This window comes from Battus philenor, unplaced genomic scaffold (assembly GCF_028537555.1).
Source record: "Battus philenor isolate CCGP_79_NKW_IND1 unplaced genomic scaffold, ilBatPhil1.0.hap1 SCAF_13, whole genome shotgun sequence".
Lineage (NCBI taxonomy): Eukaryota > Metazoa > Arthropoda > Insecta > Lepidoptera > Papilionidae > Battus > Battus philenor.
In genome coordinates, this window is record NW_027181675.1 from 10,725,415 (window position 1) to 10,748,648 (window position 23,234).

The window sequence follows — 23,234 nt, forward strand, 5'->3', positions numbered from 1 at the left end:
CAATTACCAAAAAGACATTTTAACTATTACTACTAGATGTTAGTTTGAAGTATTCAGTTAAACTAACAAAATAATTTCGTGCGTCAGAAGACTTAATTACGAAATTGTTTCAAAAATTACAAGGAAAAGATTAATTAATCATTATATTCATTGATTAATTGTTTTCTTTTTAATTTTATGCTGTAAAAAATGAGTGTTTCGAAGTAAATAACAGTTCTAGGGATTGAAACATATTTATGCATACGAATACCGCGGTATATTAGCTTCAGCAAAAATTTGTTACTTGATATTTATGAATAATATTAAGGATTATAATTGTAAATATAATCAATAACAATATAAGATACACATGAACCAAAAATGATAGAACTTCACAATTGAAATGTCTTTTAAATTTTATGTTCTTATTTGTTGACATTTGTCAAAATTTTCAAATAAACAAGTCAAAGGAAGATAAAGTATTTATATTTAAATTTATGGAAATACAAAAAATAACATTAAAATGAATATTACATTGACTAGTTTAGAGGCTTTGATTCGTAAGTATAATTATATAATGTAGTTATATTATAAACAACAGATGATAACTTTTTATGTTTTACCAGTGAAAGCAACTCATGAGAGCCTGCCACATCCTGACGCAGCTGCTCTAGAAGCATTTTGTACGATAATGAAAGATTCGGTGGATGGACCGCAGCTTGCGGCACAAGCTTTAGCTAACCGCATTCATTCTCAAAACCCACGTGAAGCTCTTCTTGCCCTTACTATGCTAGATCGTTGCATGCGCCGGTGTGAACTGACTTTTCACGCTGAAGTCGGGAAATTTAGATTTTTAAACGAGATGATTAAACTTGTTTCACCTAAATACTTAGCTGATAGGACATCACCTGAAGTGCAAACTAGAGTGAGTTATTTACTATTTATTGTCTTGAAGTAAGATAAATTAGAAATTTTAATGTAATGTTTTTTTTACATTTTTAGGTATTACAGTTATTACATGCCTGGTCTATTGAATATCCAAAAGAAGCAAAATTTAAAGTTGCTTATAACATGTTAAAAAATCAGGGTGTGGTTAAAGAGACACCACCGCCTTTACTACCAGAGGATAGTCTTCTACCAACACGGCAGAGAGCAAAAAATGCAATCTTTGAAGATGAAGAAAAATCAAAACTATTACAAAAGTTGCTCCAGAGTAAAAAACCAGAGGACTTACAACATGCAAACAGATTGATTAAAACTATGGTTAGAGAGGTAAGGAAAAATTGTGTAATTACTTTGAGGTTTAGATTTGATATTATAAAGATAAGCAGTTTCTATTGTGTTTATTGCTTGCAATATTTAGTTAAATTTTCAATATTTTTTTTGTCAATTTCTTTAATAATGGGTAGCCTGCACTAACTTTCAATAATTTGTAAAAATAGAGAAACAGTGAATTCAGTTAAAATGGAATGATGGATAATTTGTAAGATTACATTGGTACATACTGATAAGATTGTATGTCTTACTTAATACTAAAAACTTGTTTACTTGGAACATCTTAACTCATTTTTAATACCACTGTAATGGCCATAATAATAATGTGAAATCTTTTTGTTCTTCTTCATTTTTTCTTTTGATTGCTTACTACTTGTACATTAATCAAATTAGTGTTGCTTATGTAATTGCCACATTAACTAATTGCCAGAATAATATTGACCATTATAATTACGGTCACACTCTAAATATGTGCTTAAATGTATCTATATGTATGCTGCTAAGCAAATAAGTAGGTATTTGCATTTGCAAAAGAAAATTTGAATAAATGTTTCATTGTCAACAAACTGGTTTATCATCACCATTTTAGTCAGCCATTGGACATCCACTGCTAGATATAGGCCTCCTCCATATATTCTTAATAGGACCAATTACCATCAGGTCATGGGTCCATCTTGCATTTGGACATCCCATGTCACCTTGCTACTGCTACTTCAACTTGCAAATCCTTTTTTCCATGATTCAATCTAGTAGGGAGTTCTCAAGCATAGACCTCATCCCTTGCCATGGTTTGTTGAGCTAGTGTGAGCTTGCCCGAGAGGACCAAAGTTTGATACTGTTTCTGTGCTGTAAGTCATCACTGATGGCATACAATGGTTGCATTTGTTTAAAGTAAATTGAGCAAGAATTATTAAGAGCCTTGTTGTTAGAATTTGATTTTGAGATCTTAAAACAGTTTTACTGGTCTTGGTGTGGACTAGGTGCTTATGATCAATTTTTTATTTTTTAGGAAGAGCGTCGCAATGAAGCAAATAGCCGGCGAGCACAAGAAGTGAGCGCGGCATTGGACAGTGCTGGCCTATTGCGAGACATGCTGGAACATGCATCCGATGCTTCGCCAGATGAGGAGCAGTTGATACATGAGCTGTATGCAAGCTGTTCTAGATTACGTCCAGTGCTGCAGCGACTAGCTGCCTCAGACACACAAGCGGACAACTTGAGTATGGCTACTAATTTTCTTTTTTTTATACATGTGTGTAAAGGAAGATTGGAAATAGGTGCAAAAGCTTTAAAAGGGAGAATGTAGGGCACATTTGTTAGCAAAAAGCTTTAAAGTTTTTACACCTATCTTCAATAATTCTGCTTGAAGTTATCTCTCTGAAACTCTGTGGAATGCAAGAGGCTAATAACTTCTGACACCACAGTACCAAGTTCGTAAGCATAGATAGCAAACAATAATATGCAATAATCCTAATTTGGAAATAATTTTTCTATGTTATCTATTCTTCTATTTAATCACTCTTTTGTTATCATTATATTATTTATTATTAATGAAACCATTGTTTTTAGGATAGGTCTTTTAAAGCTTTTAAATTGTAAGCTGATGTCATGTGCTACATTTTCTAGTTCATGGTCTCCACTCTAGAACCTTATTCTAAACTAGTGTAACAGAAACATGTCACCATTATCACAGAAGCTTGAGCATTTTAAATAAAACATTAATACATTACCACAAATATTTATTTTAGGTGATATTCTACATGCAAATGATGTTCTGGTTGAAGTGTCTGAAAAGTATAATGCTTTCACCTCACATAAAACTCCCAAATCAAAAGCTACAAAAGAAATGTTGCCAGTGAACAGTGACACTCTACTTGATTTTGCCGGAGCTCCAACTAATAAGAATATTGGGAAAAAATCCAAAAGTCCTTCCGTTTCTAAACCAAATGTAATAGATGAGCTGGGAGATATTTTTTTGAATGAAAGTGGTTCAAACAATATTGCAGAACCATTGAAACCTGTTACGCTGATGCATAATGGTGAGAAAACAGTTGTTAATTTTGCAATGGAGAATTATAATGCTCCAAGAGACATCTTCAAAATATTAAGCTATGTTTTACAAGCATTGTGCTAATATCTTTAGATTTATGTCCTATACCTTGCAACTTTCTGTACATTTCAAAGCTGAATCAATCCATAAACCAAAAAATATTTGTTTAGCAAATGAATAAATTTTGAGTTTATCTCTTACAGATGATATTGACCTCTTAGGTGATAAGACAAACAAAACTGAAGGCTGGAATGAATTAGATAGTCTAGGAGAACAGTTATTGAAGCAATCTTTGCCTGAAAATGCGAAACGAATTGATAGTTTTAGCAGGTAAGTTACGATACAATGATAATTATTATCACAGCATTCATTTACATCACATCACGCGACGCCGCCTATCCTTTCTCGTATCCTAAGGGTAATTTTTTTTTTAGTAGCCCCTGATATTGGGGACCTCTCGTACTATCTTGTTCTAGGACAAAGTCTGACATTCTTTAATAATTATTTTCACATACTTTTCTTTTTATTTCTTTACTCTTTCTGTCATTCATCGTACGGCCTCTTCTTTTGTTCTAAAATTTTATATCATTCCTTTTCATACTAATTCATCACCTCATTTCCTTCACCTCGTTACTCAAATAACACCTTAGTTTATGTATATTTCATTCTATTTCATATTCTTATTTTATATGCTTATTTATTATACATTATCATAATTTATCGCAGTTTTCAGTTCTTATAATTTACATAATATTATTTTGAGTTTTTAATGTTTCTCCTTAGTTTGTTTTTATTCAAGTTTTCATCTTAATTTCTTTACCTTTTTTTTCTCTACCTACGGGTATTTAGCCTCATTGCAGAAAGAGCAGCTGCTCTTTCTTCTTCCTGTTTTACATAGTTGTAGTTGGTGCCAGGATTAAAGCCTAGCCTCGACGGCAGCCTTCGGTGTGGTTCTCAAGCATCCCTTCACCGCCATGCACGCTTTCGTCTGGAGTTTTTGAACGTTTGCCTTTGCAGTTACTTGGTTTATTCTGGGCCACCATTCTACCGCTCCATATGTGACCAGAGGACACTTGACTGTTTTGTACGGCCAGAGGGTGATGATAAGCGTTTAACTGAGGTATGACGCTTATCATCACCCATCATCAAGTTGTAGGATTCTCACCAATTATTTTGCATTGTCAAAAAAGCGTACACGCCTTCTCGGTTTTTTTTGTTAAGTGTAAGCTCCATGTGAGCTTGTTGTCTTAGATTAAGTACAGGTACTTAAACTTCGTTGAGAACAGAAACCTTGTCTAGAACAGCTTTAGTAGGGTAGGCTATATAATTCTAGTCACCGTTTTTTCGTGAACATTACTAGTTCAGTCTTTGTGGATATCATACTCTCTACACTATTGATCTACGATTGAGCGCAGAATGGGTGTAATTGCACACTAGACTTTCGAAACTTCCTCTGATGAATATCACCAAATCGTCTGCATAATCTATCGCAAAAAAGCGTTTCTCATTAAATCTTGTGAAGAGATCATTACTGGCCAGGTTTCAAAGGATCGGCGAAAGGACTCTTCCTTGAGGGCACCCTCTCATCCCCTCCAGAGCAACAGCAGTATTTTGGTCATCCAGCCAGCGTCTGATTTGAACAGTTGCATTTACGCTGTGCTGGAGATTGGCTGAGATTAGTTTAAGGGGGGCAAGAAAAGGGCGCCATTTTCGTCGGATAACTTTCTTTCCTTCAGGCCAAGTTCAGTCCCCGTTCGGTCTCACAGTTCTCCATCTGCCGAGGGTGATCCTTTCGGTTTATCACTAACACTCTTAACCTCGGCGAGCTTGAGTTCCGTCCTCTCAAAGACCGGAGCATACCATTGTATATAAAGTTGATATCTCTTTGTTTTATATATTATAATATCTAAATATTGGTTAAAAAATGCATTTATACAGTAATGTTAAAAATATATGATAGTTGTTATTTGTTCCAGCAAACAAATTAAAAAGATTCCTATGAATGCTTTAGAAAAACCATCACCTAAACATGAAACACAGGCAACGAACAATGGAACACTGTTTGACCTGGACTTCTTCGTCAAGAAAGAAGATGAAAAAGTTGAACTACCCGAAGCAAATCAAGCCGACAGCCAAATGGCACTAAATGACGACGTGATGGTTGACATCAGTACAAATGTGTCTACTTCAGTTTTCAATAACAATGTAAGTGTAACAGACAGTCCTACGGACAACATTTTAGATTTAGACTTGCCAGTAGATAATAATATAACACAAGTGAACACGGAACTATCATCAGTTAAAAAGGAAAGTACCAAAGGACTTGATCATAAGGAAAATGTAAAGAATATCAAATATGAAGTTAAGCCTTTAACAGATATCAATGTTACACTTCAAAGCGTCCAGCCGAGTAAAGTGCCACCATTAACAGTGTATGAGGAAGAAGGAGGGCTCACGGTGGTCCTGCATTTCTGCAAAGACAAACCGCGCCCGGATGTCAATGTTATTGTTATCTCTACGACAAGCAAGAACAGTTCTCCCATTGAAGATTACAAGTTTCAAGCGGTTTTACCAAAGGTAACTTATCTTTTAATCTTATTAAGAATCATTGGTTTACTGTGGGCTTTTTTCAGATTAGGGTGCGAAGTAGCGTTTCCAAAATTAGAATTACTACATATTAAAACTACTGTTTCCTACCTGTCTAAGAAGACAAACTGCTAATAGTTACTGGGGCTGTCGTATTGCGATAGAAAACATTTATGAATGTAACATATTTCATATACATCACTTTATACAAGCAATTGAAAATTGGTAGCTTTTAAAAATTTTTGCTATAAAAAAATTAAAACAAGTATATTGTCTTATTAGTTTTATAAATTATAGCAAGCAAGCGAACGATCCGTTTACATTTTTAATTTTTTTTTTTGCAGCAAAAGCTCGTAAAAGTTTGTCATCAAAAAATTTACTTTGTTTAAAAAAAATTATGACTGTAAAACAAACTGTAAATTTGTCATTAGTAATATTTGTGGTCCAAGTGGTTTATAATTTTAAGATGTGTATGTCTCCCTATACATTTCCAGTATGACCGGTTGCAAGCGACTTGCATCTAGCGTCTTCCAGAGTCCCTAACAAGTTCGTTTGCCCACTCTGGGGGTACTATTCTAGAACGCCAGGGTCATGCGTTTACTAGGCAAAGGCCTGCATATATACCAACAAATATTGTTAGCAATACATATAGGTTGAATTAGATCCGAGTCATGTTAATATGCTGGCAATAAATATATCGGATATTCTTTAAAATTGATAGCATGTTTCAGGGATGCAAAGTAAGACTATTAACGCCATCTGGATGTTCGCTGCCGGGGTACAACCCGTTCCTGCCACCGCCTGCGCTAACGCAGGTGATGTTACTGGCACGTCCAGCTCGCCTCAAGCAGGTCGACTTGAAATTCGTCATCACGTACACCTGCGACGATGAGATGTGCTCCGAGATGGGCGATGCAACGGACCTGCCACTCGATGACATATAGCTCCGTGCATACATATATGTTATCAGTGCATTTGTATGTTAAGGCTGCCAAAAAGTAGTATGTATTAATTGATCTCAAAAAAAAACCTATTGTTTAACGCCGATATTCGCATGAGCCTTTCGTGTGTTTGCAAGCAAGTAATGGCAACGGCAACCGCCATGACTTGGAACGAGAAAACGGCGAATGCTCCTTAAACTAAATATCCAAAGAATAATTAACAAAATCACGTTAAAATTGTATTACATTTGTGGAGGCACCACTTTGGGGTCGTTCATTAAATACTTTCGCTTCGAAGAGTGGAGAAAGGAGGTCGCTTAGTGTGATAAGAGGTGACACGGGTAGGCTAAGAAAAAATGATCATCACAGATATTTCGCTTAGTTCATCTTAGTACCATCCACTTAATAATTCAGATTATTCAAGAAATCCTTGGAAGTCTTAACAATTAATAATCTATCTGTTTCTATTCAGCTATTTATTAATTTATTTATATTTCGTTATAACTAATTAATATTTTTTGTGAAAATATTTTGTCTGATTATTTTTAAGGGTTTTTGTTAATTAACTTAACATTTCCAAGGAAGGTTACAAAAATTATAAAGTGGTGTGACAACAAAGGGCGAGGTTAAGAGAAGTGTAATTTTAAAGTAAGGTATTTCATGAAAAGCCCATTTCACGCATCCAAGTGTAGAGTTTTTTCCGTTAGATCCAAGTCTAAGCACACGAAAGGTTAAAATGCAAATATTTCTCTAACTCAAACGAATTGTTGAGTTTTAGAGAGCAATGATAACTGATGATGGGTTATATAAGATTTGGTATTACAAAAAATCAGATTTGAACAAGACAACTACAGTAGAGCTCATATATAACAGCATAAAAACTATTATTGTCTTGTCATTAATGTGAGGGCACGAAAGCGGGTGGCTAGGTATAGGTCATAAGGGTACATATTGATTAAAAAAAAACATAGTGCAATTACAGGAAACAAATTTACCAAAGTCCATTTTCGGGCTGAATCTACACTATGTGGTGCAGATCAAAGTCTTAATTATAAACTTTATTCCTTTGATAGAAGATTATTGACATTTACAGATTCTATTCGCTTAGGCTAAACTTTCTTTAAAATATTGTAACTGAGCTTAAAGGCCCTCATATCTATTATCCGGAGTAGATCCTCATAATAGAAAAATAGTAGTCTGAAGGATATGCCTTAATCAATCAAAAATAAAATCCTTTTATATTAAAATATAGACATTGGAATTATGAAATAAAAGGAAGGCATACAAGTGCGACAAATGTGTATCTAATCTCGGATCAAATTTTACACATTATTTATTTCATTACATTTCATATTTTTGACAAACATTAATGTTTTAAATTATGTAACAGTTAACTTTATTATATTAATACATATTTAGCTAAAAATAATAATAGAACAATGCTAAGAAATTAAATTAATATAACATACATATGTATATTTAATCTTCTAATAGAAAAAGTAACCAGAATATCTTGTAATAAAATAAGGGATAACATGTGACATCTCTCCGTAAGCTTTGTAACTCTGAACGAGGGCGATCGCTTAGTGTAATCAAATGTGAGGGTATAAAAAACGTGAGAAAAGATACTTCAATGCAACAATAATAAAATTGATTATTTATTTTTTATTTCACGTATCAATTTAATTAAATATAGGTGGGGAGGGGGGGGGGGCAATTTATAATATTATATATTTCCAGGGGAGGTCGTAGGAAATGTCACTTGTGTGACGATGGGGATAGACATTAAGTCAATTTAGATTTCAGACACATATTTCATGAACAGTTTCTTATTGACTCTCCAAATCTTTCCCAAGAAGACTTCTGCAGCTCAGAAATGGGATCATTACATATGAGGAGACAGAACTTCAAAACACCATACCACGTCATCACTGAATTTATTATTATAGCGATTTAAATATTTAATTATAACTTATATACTTGTTGCGCAGGAGCCCATAAATGCAAATCTTCATTATTTCATATAAGATGGAAATTTTACAGCACATGCTCCAAATTCAGAAGCTTTGGCTTTGACAGACAACAGATATCTAAGTTTTTGCTGCGGATTGGAACTAATAAAATTTGGGCTGTTGAGAAAATTTCTTGTAATATTTATCCAAGTATCACATTACTATTATTATTATAATTTCTCTCCTGCATTCCGCCTCTCTCTAATCTCACCTGCAGATTTCCAATTTATCTGTGGGCATCTGGCAACGGGCTGGCACTATGTAAAATTAAATCTTGCTGGATTTTTTCTCTTATCCGATCTGAGACATTTATCATACAAACGGTTTATTCATTTTGCAACTATAAGAGAAGTCAGTTGTAAGTTATAAAAAATTAATTTGAGGTGTCTGGCAATGGTTTATCTGTAAGAAATCACTTCTTACGGAACTCCACGGAAAAAATTAATAAATTAGGCTTTATAATTTGTCGAAATTAAATCGTCGTTTCGACACTTTAGATGCCTGTTACCAGTCAAAGTCACCATGAATCAAACTTCATAGTTGGCCAATGCTTCTACTTGTGTAGCATCCACTGAGAAACATCCAGCTTTTATAATGAGAGCTCATGGACTCTTGGGCAATTGGCAGCCTTACAAACATGTACTTAAATAAAATGTAAGCTGTTTCATTTGCTAAAGCAATGCTTCTATAATGTATATGTTGTTGTCAATGTCTCAGAGTAGATCTGACTGTACATTAACAGCTTATGCTTAGTAGCTTTTGTATATTTGTATTGTGTTGACTTTACTGTCTTTTGTGTCTACTAAATCAAGTTGCACAAAGAAACTTCATCTTACAATGTTATCCGGCCTTAAATCTTTATTTTCTTCTGGTCATAATAAGCTATGATCAAAGAGTATATGTGTTTTTAATAAACTTTTTATTATATCCTTTATTATTATATAATGAAAGATCAATTATGTTCTAGTCTAACTCACATTTAATTTTTAAAAATTATTAATTCACTTACATGGATAGTGAAAAATTGAGGTAATCATTTATTAAGATTGTTACATATACATTATTTGTTTGGATTTAGAAAATAATACAGTATTATGAGGAAAATATAACAAATATATGACGTTATTTTAGTTATATAAGGACAAAAAAGCATTTAGTTTACATAAATTTCGTATTCCTTTTCCTTATTTTACGTGCAATTTACTTTTCAAGATTTTTTATGATATTGCAATAGTTGAAACCGTTTTGATTTCTTAATCTAAAAGCAAGTTTTCGTAATTGTTTGTTTTAAAATGAGATTATGTATTTAAAAGTTACATTAACAATACATTCCTATTATTAAAATGCAACTTGTTTGAACTATATATATTTTACAATTGAAATGTTATAATATGTGAATTTGATATACGGTATTACCAAATAGTGTTTAAAAAAAGATTAAGCCATTTTTAACTCTTGTTTTTACTTACATGATATGTTTGGTATTATAATTTTTTAATTACAAATCCTTCTTTGTAAAAGTAATGACGAATATGTTGCTGTTAAACGATATGTATATTCAGAGATATATTAAGATGCATGCTTAACAAAAGTTTAAGAGTTAGCTTGTAACCGAAAGCACTTTGAATTAAATGTTGATAATTGAATTTAATGTTTTACTAAAATTAAGGTGTTGTTGGCCTAGGCCATTCAGAAATATTTTATCTATATGAAAAGTTCCAGGTTTACAATTTTTTTATTTCGAATATAGAATCGAATTTCCAGATGTTGGCTAATGATCGTATCTAGAATTAGAGTTAAAGTTACTAGGACAGTAATGACTCCAATAATTTAATCTCTCTAAATATAATACATAATAAGAAATTATCATTTTTGGCTGAATTATTAACAGATCTTATTTGGTAATACTGTAGTCAATAACGAAGTATGGATCTGAATTTATAATTTAAGCATATAATAATAACATGCTGTTATTGCCTCGAAAAATAAAACGACTGTAGTGTATATGTGTTTTATTTCTTATAAAATACCAAACGGCTTACATAACTATAAAGTTGGCATTTACTTAGTAAATGCAAAGAACATGAGTACGACGGTATGTACAACAGTGCGTAACAAAATTAATGTCAAATACACACAGCGAGGATATTTTTATACACATCATATATAACATTTTAAAAATATAGACAAAACACTACAAACATGGCCTCAGTAAAGCGTCTAAAGTAGAAATAGTCAGAGGTTTTGTCCAGTCGCGTATGACTTTAGTTTCAAACAGCCTGGTCTCTAAAAGCCAGCGCTGTTATCGGTTTTTGATGCCCGCAATATTCTCGCTCAAGCGTTCCCTTTTCAAGATCCCAAAGTCTTGCGTAGCTGTCCGATGAGCCTGAAAATTAAACCAATGAATATTATTCATTAATTCACTTTATAGTCCTCGTAGGACTACATGTATATCTCGTGAGATGAATAATAGAAGAGCCCAATTTGATAAAATTAGGAACTAGACCAAGCTCACTTATTATGGCATTCCACAACTTAAAGTTACGAGGGCTCTTAACGCGCCCTGATCTGCGAGGAGTCCGCCAAAAACACAGACAAGTTTTTTTTTGCGGTCATTTTTACAATATTTTATTTTATTTTATTCGCAAACATAAAAATCCTTCACGCTATAACAAGATTATTTCAAGTTTCTGTTTAATAAACTTCGTAAAAAATGCATGATAATTAAAATACACTCCTTATTGTATACCCAAAATAGAGAAAAGTATATTAAGCTCTATCTTTATCATATATATATGAATGAAATATAATCATATATGAATTGAGTTTGTACTATCATAATATTTTGTCCACGAAACATTTCTCTCAAATTTAAAAATCCACAAACTACTCTATTGTAATAAAAATTTGTATCAGTATCAAAGGCATTAACCCATAATACATAAATTTAAAAACTGTTCAAATTTTTTAAAGTATATTATTACAATTTTGTTTACTTTATTTTATCTGAAGTACCTAATATCCCGATATATGTCGAAAATTACCCATGTGTACATAATTGCAGCTTACAATGTTACACAGCCTACAATTAGAACAATCGAATCATTAACAGTTAAAATTCGATGCATCGACTATTAATGGCTTGTACAGTTGACTTTTTGGAAAAAATTAATAGTTCTCTCAATGTTTAAAAATGATATAAATTATATTAAAACTATCACATAGGTCCAACAGTATTTTTATTAATATCACGTAGGTGATTTTATTTATTAGTTAACTGCAACATGCTGACATTTTAAGAATAAAATTGTTTTATTCCGTTAATCAAAACTAAAAAGCGCATTAGAACCAAAAAAAAAATATTAGGATGAAAATCGCCTTACTATTAAAATTTTACAAAGTGCAAAACAAGAAGTCTGTTTTTATAAGTAATCATTAAATATTAAAACACTATATCGATTAATAAAGTGATCACTAAAATACGCTTTATTTATTTACTTCTCAACAATTAAGGGCAGCGGAAAGTTTAGTTTTGAAAAATCAGATCTGGTGGATATCAACTTCGTTAACATATGATATTAACCTAATAGTTATTATTAAAGTAGTATAAGCAACAAGAATACCTGTAAAAAGATAGCGCGAGTCAATGCTGAAAGCGGCATCCCACACCCAGCGCTGGGTGTCGTGGCGCAGTTCTTGCATGAGCGACCAGTCGCTGGTGCGCCACACGCGCGCTGAGCAGTCACCCGACGTCGTCACCAGCATGCTGCAACCAAAACGCGCGCTCTTACATCAAAATACAAAAACATCCGTAAGACAGTCACTGTTGGACGTAGGTCTCCTAAAATTTGTAACAAATAGTATACATATACTATGTATGTCTATAATAAACTGTTTATTCCACTTTTTTAATTTACAGTTCAAAATTATTTGTCTTATTTAATGTACTTAAGGCCCCGGCGGTTATCAGTTCTACGAGTTACGGAACCTGCCCATTGCCACTTCAACTTTCCACTTCGCTGGGCGGAATCGGTTATTTTTCATTGGTCCCCTGATTTCCTAATTTATTTACAGAAATCCCATGCATAACCCTCTGGCACGTTGATCAATAGCGAGCTTGCAATGTCTGAAATGTGAGATCACGCATTCTTTTTAAGGCACTGACAACATATCGGACAAAGAAAATTGAATGTTCCGAAGTTTCTCGAACTCTGTCCGGCCGAATTGGATATTTATAACAAAATAACAAATTCATATTTATATGTTGATTTGATTGTCTCTTTTTTAAACACTGTTCAGGAGATTTCACTTCTCTCTAAGTGTCTATCAGTTTGTTCGAAACTATAAAACTCATTGAACTAAAGTCATACAAGCTGTATCTGTAGGAGGATATACGATCTAAATAGCACACAATCCTATATAGTTAATACACAAAGAGTGAATTATAAAAGATTGTACCCCAAGCATTGGATCCGACTACTCTCCCAAAATAATATCTAATAAAACATACTTTAATATTTATTTCTAGAGTAATATTACATCCTTATATATAAAATGACTATTTAATATTAAAGAATTAAACAAAAAATAATTCTTATTTAATTGAATTATGCACCATTGCTAAAGTGTATCCACTTCAGCTATGAGAAGATTTTTTATTCTTTTACCAAAAACAATTTGTGAGCGATTCAATTTAATGAATTCTTTGTTGCCTGATTGCCTCATTGGTTATTTCTTGCACATTTATAAAAAATTAAAAATTTTCCTGCATTGTTCGCTGATTGTATATCCAATGTCTTCTTAAGAGCCAACATTCGCAAACTGACTTTATATTTGAGTTCAAAATTACCATTATCAAGAACTTACATTTTTGTAGGAGACCAAATACTTACGTAGAATCAGGACTAAATTTGCAGCGCAGCGCGTACTTTTTGTGCGCCTGCAAATGTTTCCTAGGTACTGGACGCGGCGGGGATCCCCCCAAAGACCACACGTAGCAGTTACCCTTGTTGTTCACAGCCGCCATCATTTTACCTTCAGGATCAATCGCGATGTCCTGGATTGATGCTTCAGCTTCTGGTATCTTGAACAATCAAAAAAGCAATCATAATTTATTTTATTATTTTATACAATTTATATCAGGGATGGCCAAACTGCGGCTCGCGAGCCACGTGCGGTTCTTTGAACGATTATTTTTGGCTCCGATTGATTGTCGAATTATTTCAAATTTAAATTTATATAACCTTATGTCAGCTCCTGGAAAATCGAATCAAATTACTGGTGTGAATAATAATTATTATAATTCCACCATAAAATTAGCGAAATCAAACACTGATCATTATGAACAGGCATCTTAAGTATTATAAGGAGTGCTGTCATGTGCGTGTGCCATCATATCTAACTTCAATACACATATTTTGTACGTTTGTCATATAATTTCAATAATAATTTTTGTAAAAAAAAATAATCGTTTGCGTATATTAAATGTGTAAAAATAAATAGCGGCTCGCGAAATATTTCAAATTTCGAACAATGGCTCGAAATATCAGACTTGACCACGCCCAGTACATACCATTAAACTAGATAATCTTACACGAATTAGATTTATTTCAATGCAACAGTCAACAGTTTAGCAATAAATAAGTTTATTACGGTATAATACAAATTTAATACAAAAAATTAAAAATAACTTAAATTTAAATTGTGGTAATGGGAATGACTTCTACTAATACATCGTTTAGTAATTTTCCTGCTATACTGCTACCGAAACCGCTATACCGCTGTTGGTGCCAAAGAAAACAAAGCATGACCGCCGTCATCGCGAGCCTTAACAAGAGACTGATGGAATGTACGTCTTATACTCTCGTCGTTTAGCAACACGCATTATTTAGGAACGATACAGAGAATTTTGTAGCACTGTGTTTATCAAAACTTTCGTATTACCATTACATCAGTATAACATCAGTATCTACACTGAAGGTTTGCAACCCAAAACTATAATAGCAATGATAATGATTGTACAAATTTTTTTCAAACAATAATCATTAAAATACATGTCCATGTGTATATTTATATACATAAATAGTTGAGAAACCAAAACACAAAGGATTTAACAAGAATTTGAATCATATTAAACAAAAATAATGCTATGAGCAGAAATGTTAACCACATTCTATGTTAATATACCTACCAGCTGTTCATTATGATCTGTCTTCAGATCCCACATATGGATGATGCCACTTTGGCCGCCCACCATGATTTGGGACTGATCTGGATGAAGTACCACTGCATTCACTGGTGCAGGTACTTGAAAGATACGCTGACACTGAAATGGTCGCCCTGCCCTGTTTAAAAAAATATTGTATGTTATATATTCACTTATTTACTGACACACACTGCTAAAATGTTCTAAAATAGAAAAGGGAACTAACTATACACTAATTAAATGTTGCCACAGGTAGACATGTAAAAAAGAGCTTTGCTTTAATCAGAATATATTATTATCATTGTAGCCTTAGCGCTTCCATTGCTGGACATAGGCTACCCCCATAGATTTCTACTGTTTCTACAGTATTCGTTCCAAACACTTCAGTTCCAAATCAAAGTTAAGTAACCAAATATCATTAATATAATAGTTATAAAACACTAGTTTACTTTATAAATATATTTCTCATTATAAATACATTATGATATTTTATGGAATCAGGCATTACCTTGCGGAAGTCCATCCTAAGTAAGAAAAGGACAAATATAGAGCCACTTCGGCAGATGCAGTGGTAGTCATGCAACAAAGTGCTTGGCACTAATCGATGTAACATAACTCCTGAAGATGCTCCATGGAGGGGTGAAACACGTGTTGAGTAATTTGGCAGTGGCGGTTGTGTGTTTCGCATTGTTTGTCCGCATACACATTTATCAGCCGGCTGGTGGGTGGTGCACTTTTTTGCACGACTACCACTGCATGTGCGGAAGTGGCTAAATATTGGTCCTTTTCTAAATAAAGATATTTCCCAAGTGCCAGATCAAAAGCTTATAATAATTTATACATTAAACAAAAACTTTACCTCAAATCCCATATTCGTGCTGTGCAATCTTCACCACCTGTATACATCCATTGTCCATTTTCCTGAAATGTTGTAAGCAGTTAAATAAAAATTGAAAGATCTTCCCCAAATAGCTAGGTAAATTGTATTTATAACTTACTTGGAAACCAACTCTTGAAACATTTTTGGTTATTGCTTCAAAATTCATCACTGGGTCGGGGTTTGCACTGGCCAGGTCATACATCCGAATATGCTGATATCCACATGCTGCTACCATTTGTCCATTTGGTGTTATTTCCAAGTCATTTACCTGCTGAAAATAGTTCAGCATACTTATGTATATAACATATAATAAATGGAAATTTCAAAATAAGTTTGACTATATTTTATGCAATTTCGTTAAAATTGGAATTTAAAATACTAGAGAAATGGAGCTTGCATATAATTACCATAAACAATAGTAACGATACCTATTATAGACAGTAACATTAAATTAAATATATTTACAGAGTCTGGATGTTGCATAGTACGTAAACAGACGCCACTATGCGCTTGCCACAGCTTGATGGTATGATCATAACCCCCTGTAACCAGCGCCACTTGTGCGCCGCCACCGACACCACCAGACCCATCCCCGGACATGTTATCTGAAATATATAATTAATAAAAAATAAATGATTTGTAAACATTACTAACAATCATTAAAAACATCTTTTAAAACACGAAAAGATTTTTATTTACTTACTTGATAATAACTGAACCATACGGAACGTAACTTTCTTTATCACGGACAAATATGTTAATACAAATTATAACATAAATAAAATTGATATAATCGAAAAGAAATATTGTTTACAATTTTGTATTTGACATGTGTACATTACAGGTAACTAATATTTTGACAGATCTATAAATATATATCTATTTCTTTACGGGAAAAATAAAATCATAGATTAAAAATTAAAATGTATCCTACAGAAACAGTGTTTATCTTCGCATTTTCAAATGTTTGGTATTGAACAACAAGCTCGTTACGTTATTTTTAGTTAGTAATGCAAAAAATGTGAAAGGAGTTTCATAAGAAAAAAATGTTTTAAGAAACCAAAAGTTTTCGTTTATGACATTAACAATTCGTCGTAACTACACAGAATATGAAATTAAAATTATAAAATCACATTACAATCTAAAATCCGAATTTTTATGTCGAGGTACATGACCTTGTACTAGAGCGATAATACCGTCGGCGATAACAATGATACTAATTATTTACTACTTTGAATCGCTTTAGGAACCATAAAGTGAAATTAGTTTTAACCATTGTTACATTTATTGTTTGTTAATCGAATAAAATTTAATCAGAGGTTGGTCGCTCTCGTATTCACTAATCGAAACGTTAAATGCTTGTTGAGTGATAGACTATCCTACGGTTGCCATCGGAGCGTCCACCCAAGCGACTCAAATTCTCGGTGGTCTCTCATTCGGTTCACATTTATATGTATAGGTTCTAAAGCGAGATTTTCAAAGAAGATCTCGTAAAGAATAACTTTTAAGTATAGTTATTTAATAAGAATTTTAAACCCAGTCTGCTGCCTCTTCTAATCTCTTGAAATCGATTAAAATATGGTAAAAAAAATTATTTGCCAAATTTTTTTCTGTACTGCCTAGCATTGGTTTACCGTCCCTTAATTGTTATATTACTATATTTTAGGTGTAAATCATCAATTTTTAACTATACATTATTTTTTAATAACTTTTAATAGTTTAATTATTTTCCTAGTCGTTAACAAAATAATTAATTTTATTTAAAATAAATAACTATAATTTTAATATTATAAAGCGTGTCCTTTTTGTACTAAGAATTGTCTAAATATTTTTGCTTAAAGAAAATAATGATTCATTAATTGAATATCTTTGACATGCAAAATAAGCTTAAGCCATTATCTGTAATTACGTGTATAACTTATTGATTTTAAAATTAATTTGAATTTTGATACGTGCAACACCACAAACCGAAGCCACGCTATATTGACAATTTGGTTAAATGCGTCATCAAAAGCTCAACGCGTTTTTGTTTAGATAAATGGAAATTTAACCTCGTTTGCGGTACCGGTTTATAGGATTCTTTAGATATCGATGCAACATCATTAAATAATATTTTTAGGAACAAAGGTTCGCTTTTCTTTATTACTAACAAGGAGAATAAAAGACCAATTGGAAATATAAATTTTATATGAAATTACTTTATTGAACATGTAAAATCCGTATTGACATGAGGAATGCTAATTCTCATTTACATATAACACAAATGTAAAATTTAAGAGACTAATCACATTGAAAACCTACCTATTAACTAACTAAAAATACAACATACACATCAATTTCCTAAATTATTCAACTTGCTGAACGCGAAACCACGCTCTGCGCAGTCCTATCTTAAGGTTTGGTACCATTGTCAGCATTGAAATTTACAATGAGAAGAGGTAGGTTTAATTAACAATAAGCCATTACATCTTTCATGAAGTCGTCTCTAATTTTACATAAGGTACAGATTGACCAAAACTCTTATGTCCTCAAGTGAACGGAAATTGACTTAATGGTAGTACATCAGTTATGGCAAACTAAATTGAAAAGCACAGCTTTTACACAAATGGAGAAATATGGTTGACATAAAAGTTTTGATAAAACCACTCAAGGTACATCAAAGATGAGCATCCGTTGTCACAGCGAACTTAACGAGGGAGGGCTAACTGTACAATTCCCCAGTGTATACATGCTTAACACTTAAACATTACTCTTTTTTTGAGGCTTAGAAATCTAGACCTAGCCAGCGGTGGAACTTTCCAAATTCTGCAATTAATAATACATTAATTTCATTAAACATGTAAAAAAATCTATATAATGTAATTATTCAAGAATTTTATAAATTTGCCAAACAACTTATATACTCGTACAATATTCTGAAAATAACATTCGAAAATTAATCATAAGAAATACACTTAAATACAAAATGGTAGGTAGTAAGTCAGTAATACAGACTTTGGAAAGTCAGTCCTTTTTTACTTTGTAATAAATTAAGTCCAAGTAAATTATTCAATATGAACAGAAATGCCAAGTGAATTGGGAGATCATTCGCTTTCCTCTTCCTCCTCCTCACCATCCTCATCTTCGGATTCCTCCTTCTTCTTCTTAGATTTCTGAAAATAAACATCAATGAGTATGTTTTTAAATAATGATACATAGATATAATAATACAATTAATGCAGTAGATATTATACATACAGCAGGTGCAGCTGCCTTCTTGCCCTTTTTTCCTCGTTTCTGTGCTTTTTTGCCGCCACCTTCTCCACCACCACCATTAGCGTTATACGATTCAAGATCTTTTGTGTATTGTTCTTTCGCCTTGGCTGCCTTCTCTTCCCAGACCTGAATAAATATAAAAAATGTTAAATAATTACAAAAATAAATTTAACAGTATTTTCAATTGTTATTAATTACTTACACTCTTATCTTCCATTGACCTCCATATTTCACCTCCTTTCTTGGCTATTTCGGTGACTTTAAGCCCTGGATTATCAGCTTTGATCTGTTCTCTTGCGCTATTAAGCCATAACATGTATGCTGACATAGGACGCTTAGGCTTGTCCGTCATTTTAACTTTTTTCCTGAAAAAACATGACAATTTAGCAATAAAATAATATAAAAAACAACCCTCAACAGGTTGTTTAGGACTAAAATCATGTTAAAAGAGATTCAACGTGCCACTGCACCATTTATATGCCATTGTGAGGACGCGTTTTGGCGGGAAACATATTTAACGCATATGTGTGTAAATCCGATTGTCTGCGGCTCACATTAGCAAAAATATAGTATTTAAATATTAAAAGCACTTCATTTATAGTCATTTATAAAGTGATAATCAACTAAAATAGTTATCGCCCCTTGTATCGAGTTCACTGGCCTATGCTTGGGTCGAACGAGCCATTTTGTTTTCACGTATTGTGTTGAAAATACGCAATAACTATAGATGACATAATTACAAAATAATCATTAAAGTAATAAACTATAACTTGTAGAAGAACTGTTTAATACCTTTAATGAAAAAGATTCGAGAAATTAATTATTTAAAATAGGGCGTCCAATTCCATACCCACGCGTACTAGGCGAAGTACGACGACGGCTATAGCCATGTTTGACTCAGAATTCCAACGTGGATTGAAATATTTTTGATCGAATCTCATAATTATAAACATATTTAAGAACAATAAAACACATAAAAAATGTTAATAAATGATAAGAACTTACCTGATGGCAAAAATTTTGAAATAATTTTTGAACTGGTACACAACCAAACTGCAGACGTAGAGAACCAGAAGAAAATGTATGGAGCTCGAAGCAATGTTCCCAGTGCTAGCTAGCTTGGGTCGACTCGCGTCGGCACTTAAGCGCCATCTACGTTCGCTGTGATTGGCCGACGCGTTCAGTATGGCCAACCATAAGAAGCCAATTAAACGTCTTGTACTACGTATATCCGTGACGTATTATTCTCTAACATCATTCAATATACATCTTTATTGCTATGCAACAGAGTATATTTTTGAAACGTTATTTTAGCCCCGTACATTATCCTATAAAAATTATTTTGTGTAATTTTCAATGAAATACGTATTTAATATTGATTATATTAAGGTGTTGTGGTAATTAACAATCAAAACTATATTTTAAATGTTAACTTTATAATTTTTAGTATAAGAAGTATCTCAAAAAGGTGCCCAGTCCTCTTTAGGTTTCCCTTGCCAGACTTCGACCAAATTTACTCGCGCCCTATTTCAAATGCCGCCAACGTTTATTTCGAAAACATAAAAAGCGCGGCAAACGTTCGCGGGAAAGGGACACCAATAAAACAACGTTTGAAAGGCAGAGTTGCGTTTGTTTACGATTTGGTATTTCGACAAGACTTGAGAAATAGTTTTTATTCCTTATTCTATAAGGGTGACTTACATTTAGAACTTAAAACCATAGCAATAAAATACATTCTTGAACCATAGTAAATAACAAGATTTATATGTTTAAGCTTCTCGGATGCTCCGTTGACTAAACGACACTAATATTCTTTGATCTTCATTCTTATGCACTCTTTTATTTTTAATACACAATCCAAAGTTTTATACAGATTCATCAAGATTATTCAAGATTATTTTTTTACCAATGTTATGTTAACTATATACCAAAAATATTCAAGTTATTAAGATAATAAGTAGAACTAAATGAACAAAAGTACTTGAATTTAAACGAAAGCTCATTTTTAGTGACATAGTTAGCGACTTCATTTCTGTATCATTTGCCGCTTCTTTACGATAAGTTAATTTCTAGTACAATCTTTAGGTGGAGTATGTTATGAACAGAATTATTAATTATTTTATGTAACTACGAATCGTGTTACTTCTTGTATCGCATTATTTATTCAATAGGATATAAAGACTTATTTAGTACGAGGTACGTTAACAAAATGCATGTATATACTTCCATTGCATAAGTTTATACGTTGATCTGATGATAAATTATTTATTAATTATCGATTTGCTATTAGAACTTATAAATTTGTTTACATAATGAAGTTATTTTAATTTAAATTCGGATCAATTCGAGCATTATTCTTAAACAGCAATACTGTTACTTTGTTAAATTTAGTAGCAACGTGATTACAAAACAACTGATTTTATCAAACGCAGTCTAAATACCGTTGAAATTGGTTTCTCTCATACTTTTCACCGTACTTTGTCAGCGGTTTTTTTCTTTTCTTACTTTTGCCTACTTGTGAGGTCGTCGATAAACTGCCATCCTAGATTAGTCAATAATTGTAATGGTTTTGGCCTAACAATGTCTGGGCCATTTGTTAAATAGTTTATAACTATACAATAATTACAGTAGTTATTATAATAATAATTAGATTTAAAAGGTTTCTACATAGGTACACTAACGATGACTTTGTGTGTGTTATTTATGAGAATTAAGGCAAGAATGTCATTTTTTATATATTTCAATTTATATGGTCTGCTGTTAATTTATAAATTATAATGAATTAAAAGTATTTTTTCTAGTAAACCTTAATAGAAAAAATAATCAATTTCCTAATGGTCACCCGATGGTCTAAAATACGTTCTAAAAATAGTAATGTTGTTTATAATTAATCAGACTAATGTTTATTGTCATAATGTTGTTGAAATAATAATTTCACTATCTTTATCTTGTTAAACCAATAGCTAGGAAGCTAGGTTTAGTAGGGTTTTTGTTTGAAATCTAAGGAATATACCATAGCAATGTGATGATTAAAGCTGTTGTACAGATTTAAAGTTTAGGTTTTCAGCGGTTGCAAATTAACTCAAATGCACGTAAAAACAACAATATTCTTGTAAAATTCATTATAATTTATTTGAAAAGCAAGCTTTTCGTCAGGTTCTAATCTTACTTTATTGTTTATTAGAAAGTTAGCATTAAAGAATGGGAAGGGCGATTATTGCATGAGGTAAAAAAGAACTATTGTGTGCTAAAATAATAAGTAAGGAACCCTTCGCACAAAAAACTTTCGGGGAACAAGAACATTGTATTAACAACGGTTTTCGCGCCATTTTGTGCCCCAACTATATTACCGCAGGTACACGATGCACCCCTCTGCAAGCATTATTACAAAGCTTCAATTGTTATAGTTCAATACTATTAAAAATTATTATAATATTGACTAAAATTTTAGATTTTAATATGATGTTAAAATTGCACATGTTACAATACGTAATACACGAGAAAAACATTTTGGTACTATTCATTAGTCTTTTATTATTATTACCCACGTGGTATAAGAAATTGAATCAAATGGAATAAATCATTGTTTAAAAAGTAATTACCAATCGTTATAAGAGATTGTAAAAAATACACTAAAATAGGTCAAACTATACACTAAAAAGTGACAAATTTTGCCTTTTTATTCTTTTACGAATCTTCTTTTGAATAGACGACATAGATGATACCGATGTAAATGTTATTTATAAGAATGTATAAGCCGACAATTAATTTTACATTATTTAATCAAAAAGGAGGAAAAAATAGTCGTTTTTAATACTTTTTATTTTACCTCAATACATTTTTAGAAATCAAATTTATAAATATATATATTGTGTTAATTATTTTAATTATCTACTGATGGTGTAATATAGCTAAAAAATAGGATAGTTGAAATAGAAAAATCAACCAAGCATATAAATATTTATTCCGTCCTTCAATTAAGATTTACTTTGTCTTATAAACATTACACAATTTTACATACAGTAAGTTAAATCTTGACCGCAATGACTCT

The 23,234-nt window shown here is 32.3% G+C and overlaps 3 protein-coding genes across 3 annotated transcripts; 1 reads left to right on the forward strand and 2 right to left on the reverse strand.

Moving 5' to 3' along the window:
• Window positions 1–430: 430 nt before the first annotated feature.
• Gga (ADP-ribosylation factor-binding protein Gga) lies at window positions 431–8,499 on the forward strand. Its single transcript, XM_068777634.1, has 8 exons — window positions 431–539; window positions 606–904; window positions 982–1,251; window positions 2,264–2,474; window positions 3,003–3,293; window positions 3,508–3,634; window positions 5,281–5,881; window positions 6,622–8,499. Exons 1-8 carry the CDS (start codon window positions 503–505, stop codon window positions 6,832–6,834), a joined length of 2,049 nt encoding a protein of 682 aa, XP_068633735.1. The 5' UTR covers window positions 431–502; the 3' UTR covers window positions 6,835–8,499.
• A 2,312-nt stretch (window positions 8,500–10,811) lies between these two features.
• Window positions 10,812–16,777, reverse strand: Lst8 (MTOR associated protein, LST8). Its single transcript, XM_068777635.1, has 8 exons — window positions 16,632–16,777; window positions 16,394–16,533; window positions 16,047–16,199; window positions 15,908–15,969; window positions 15,034–15,187; window positions 13,736–13,926; window positions 12,467–12,609; window positions 10,812–11,229 (listed from the first exon to the last, which is right to left on the reverse strand). The coding sequence occupies exons 1-8, from the start codon at window positions 16,648–16,650 to the stop codon at window positions 11,114–11,116; spliced, it is 978 nt and encodes a 325-aa protein (XP_068633736.1). The 5' UTR covers window positions 16,651–16,777; the 3' UTR covers window positions 10,812–11,113.
• Window positions 16,778–18,097: 1,320 nt separating this feature from the next.
• LOC137933166 (high mobility group protein D-like) lies at window positions 18,098–20,298 on the reverse strand. Its single transcript, XM_068776988.1, has 4 exons — window positions 20,189–20,298; window positions 19,386–19,548; window positions 19,166–19,309; window positions 18,098–19,080 (listed from the first exon to the last, which is right to left on the reverse strand). Exons 2-4 carry the CDS (start codon window positions 19,533–19,535, stop codon window positions 19,012–19,014), a joined length of 363 nt encoding a protein of 120 aa, XP_068633089.1. The 5' UTR covers window positions 19,536–19,548; window positions 20,189–20,298; the 3' UTR covers window positions 18,098–19,011.
• Window positions 20,299–23,234: the final 2,936 nt, after the last annotated feature.

Coding starts and splice junctions, on each gene's coding strand:
- LOC137933166 (XM_068776988.1), bottom strand. CDS start 19,535: ATGACGGACAAGCCTAAGCGTCCTATGTCAGCATACATGTTATGGCTT. Junction 19,310..19,385: donor GGTCAATGGAAGATAAGAGT/GTAAGTAATTAA, acceptor ATATTTATTCAG/GTCTGGGAAGAGAAGGCAGC. Junction 19,081..19,165: donor AGAAGGCAGCTGCACCTGCT/GTATGTATAATA, acceptor GTTTATTTTCAG/AAATCTAAGAAGAAGAAGGA.
- Gga (XM_068777634.1), top strand. CDS start 503: ATGAATATTACATTGACTAGTTTAGAGGCTTTGATTC. Junction 2,475..3,002: donor CACACAAGCGGACAACTTGA/GTATGGCTACTA, acceptor TATTTATTTTAG/GTGATATTCTACATGCAAAT. Junction 3,294..3,507: donor TGTTACGCTGATGCATAATG/GTGAGAAAACAG, acceptor TATCTCTTACAG/ATGATATTGACCTCTTAGGT.
- Lst8 (XM_068777635.1), bottom strand. Junction 16,200..16,393: donor CTATGCAACATCCAGACTCT/GTAAATATATTT, acceptor AACTATTTTCAG/CAGGTAAATGACTTGGAAAT. Junction 15,188..15,907: donor GCACGAATATGGGATTTGAG/GTAAAGTTTTTG, acceptor TTTTTTAAACAG/GGCAGGGCGACCATTTCAGT.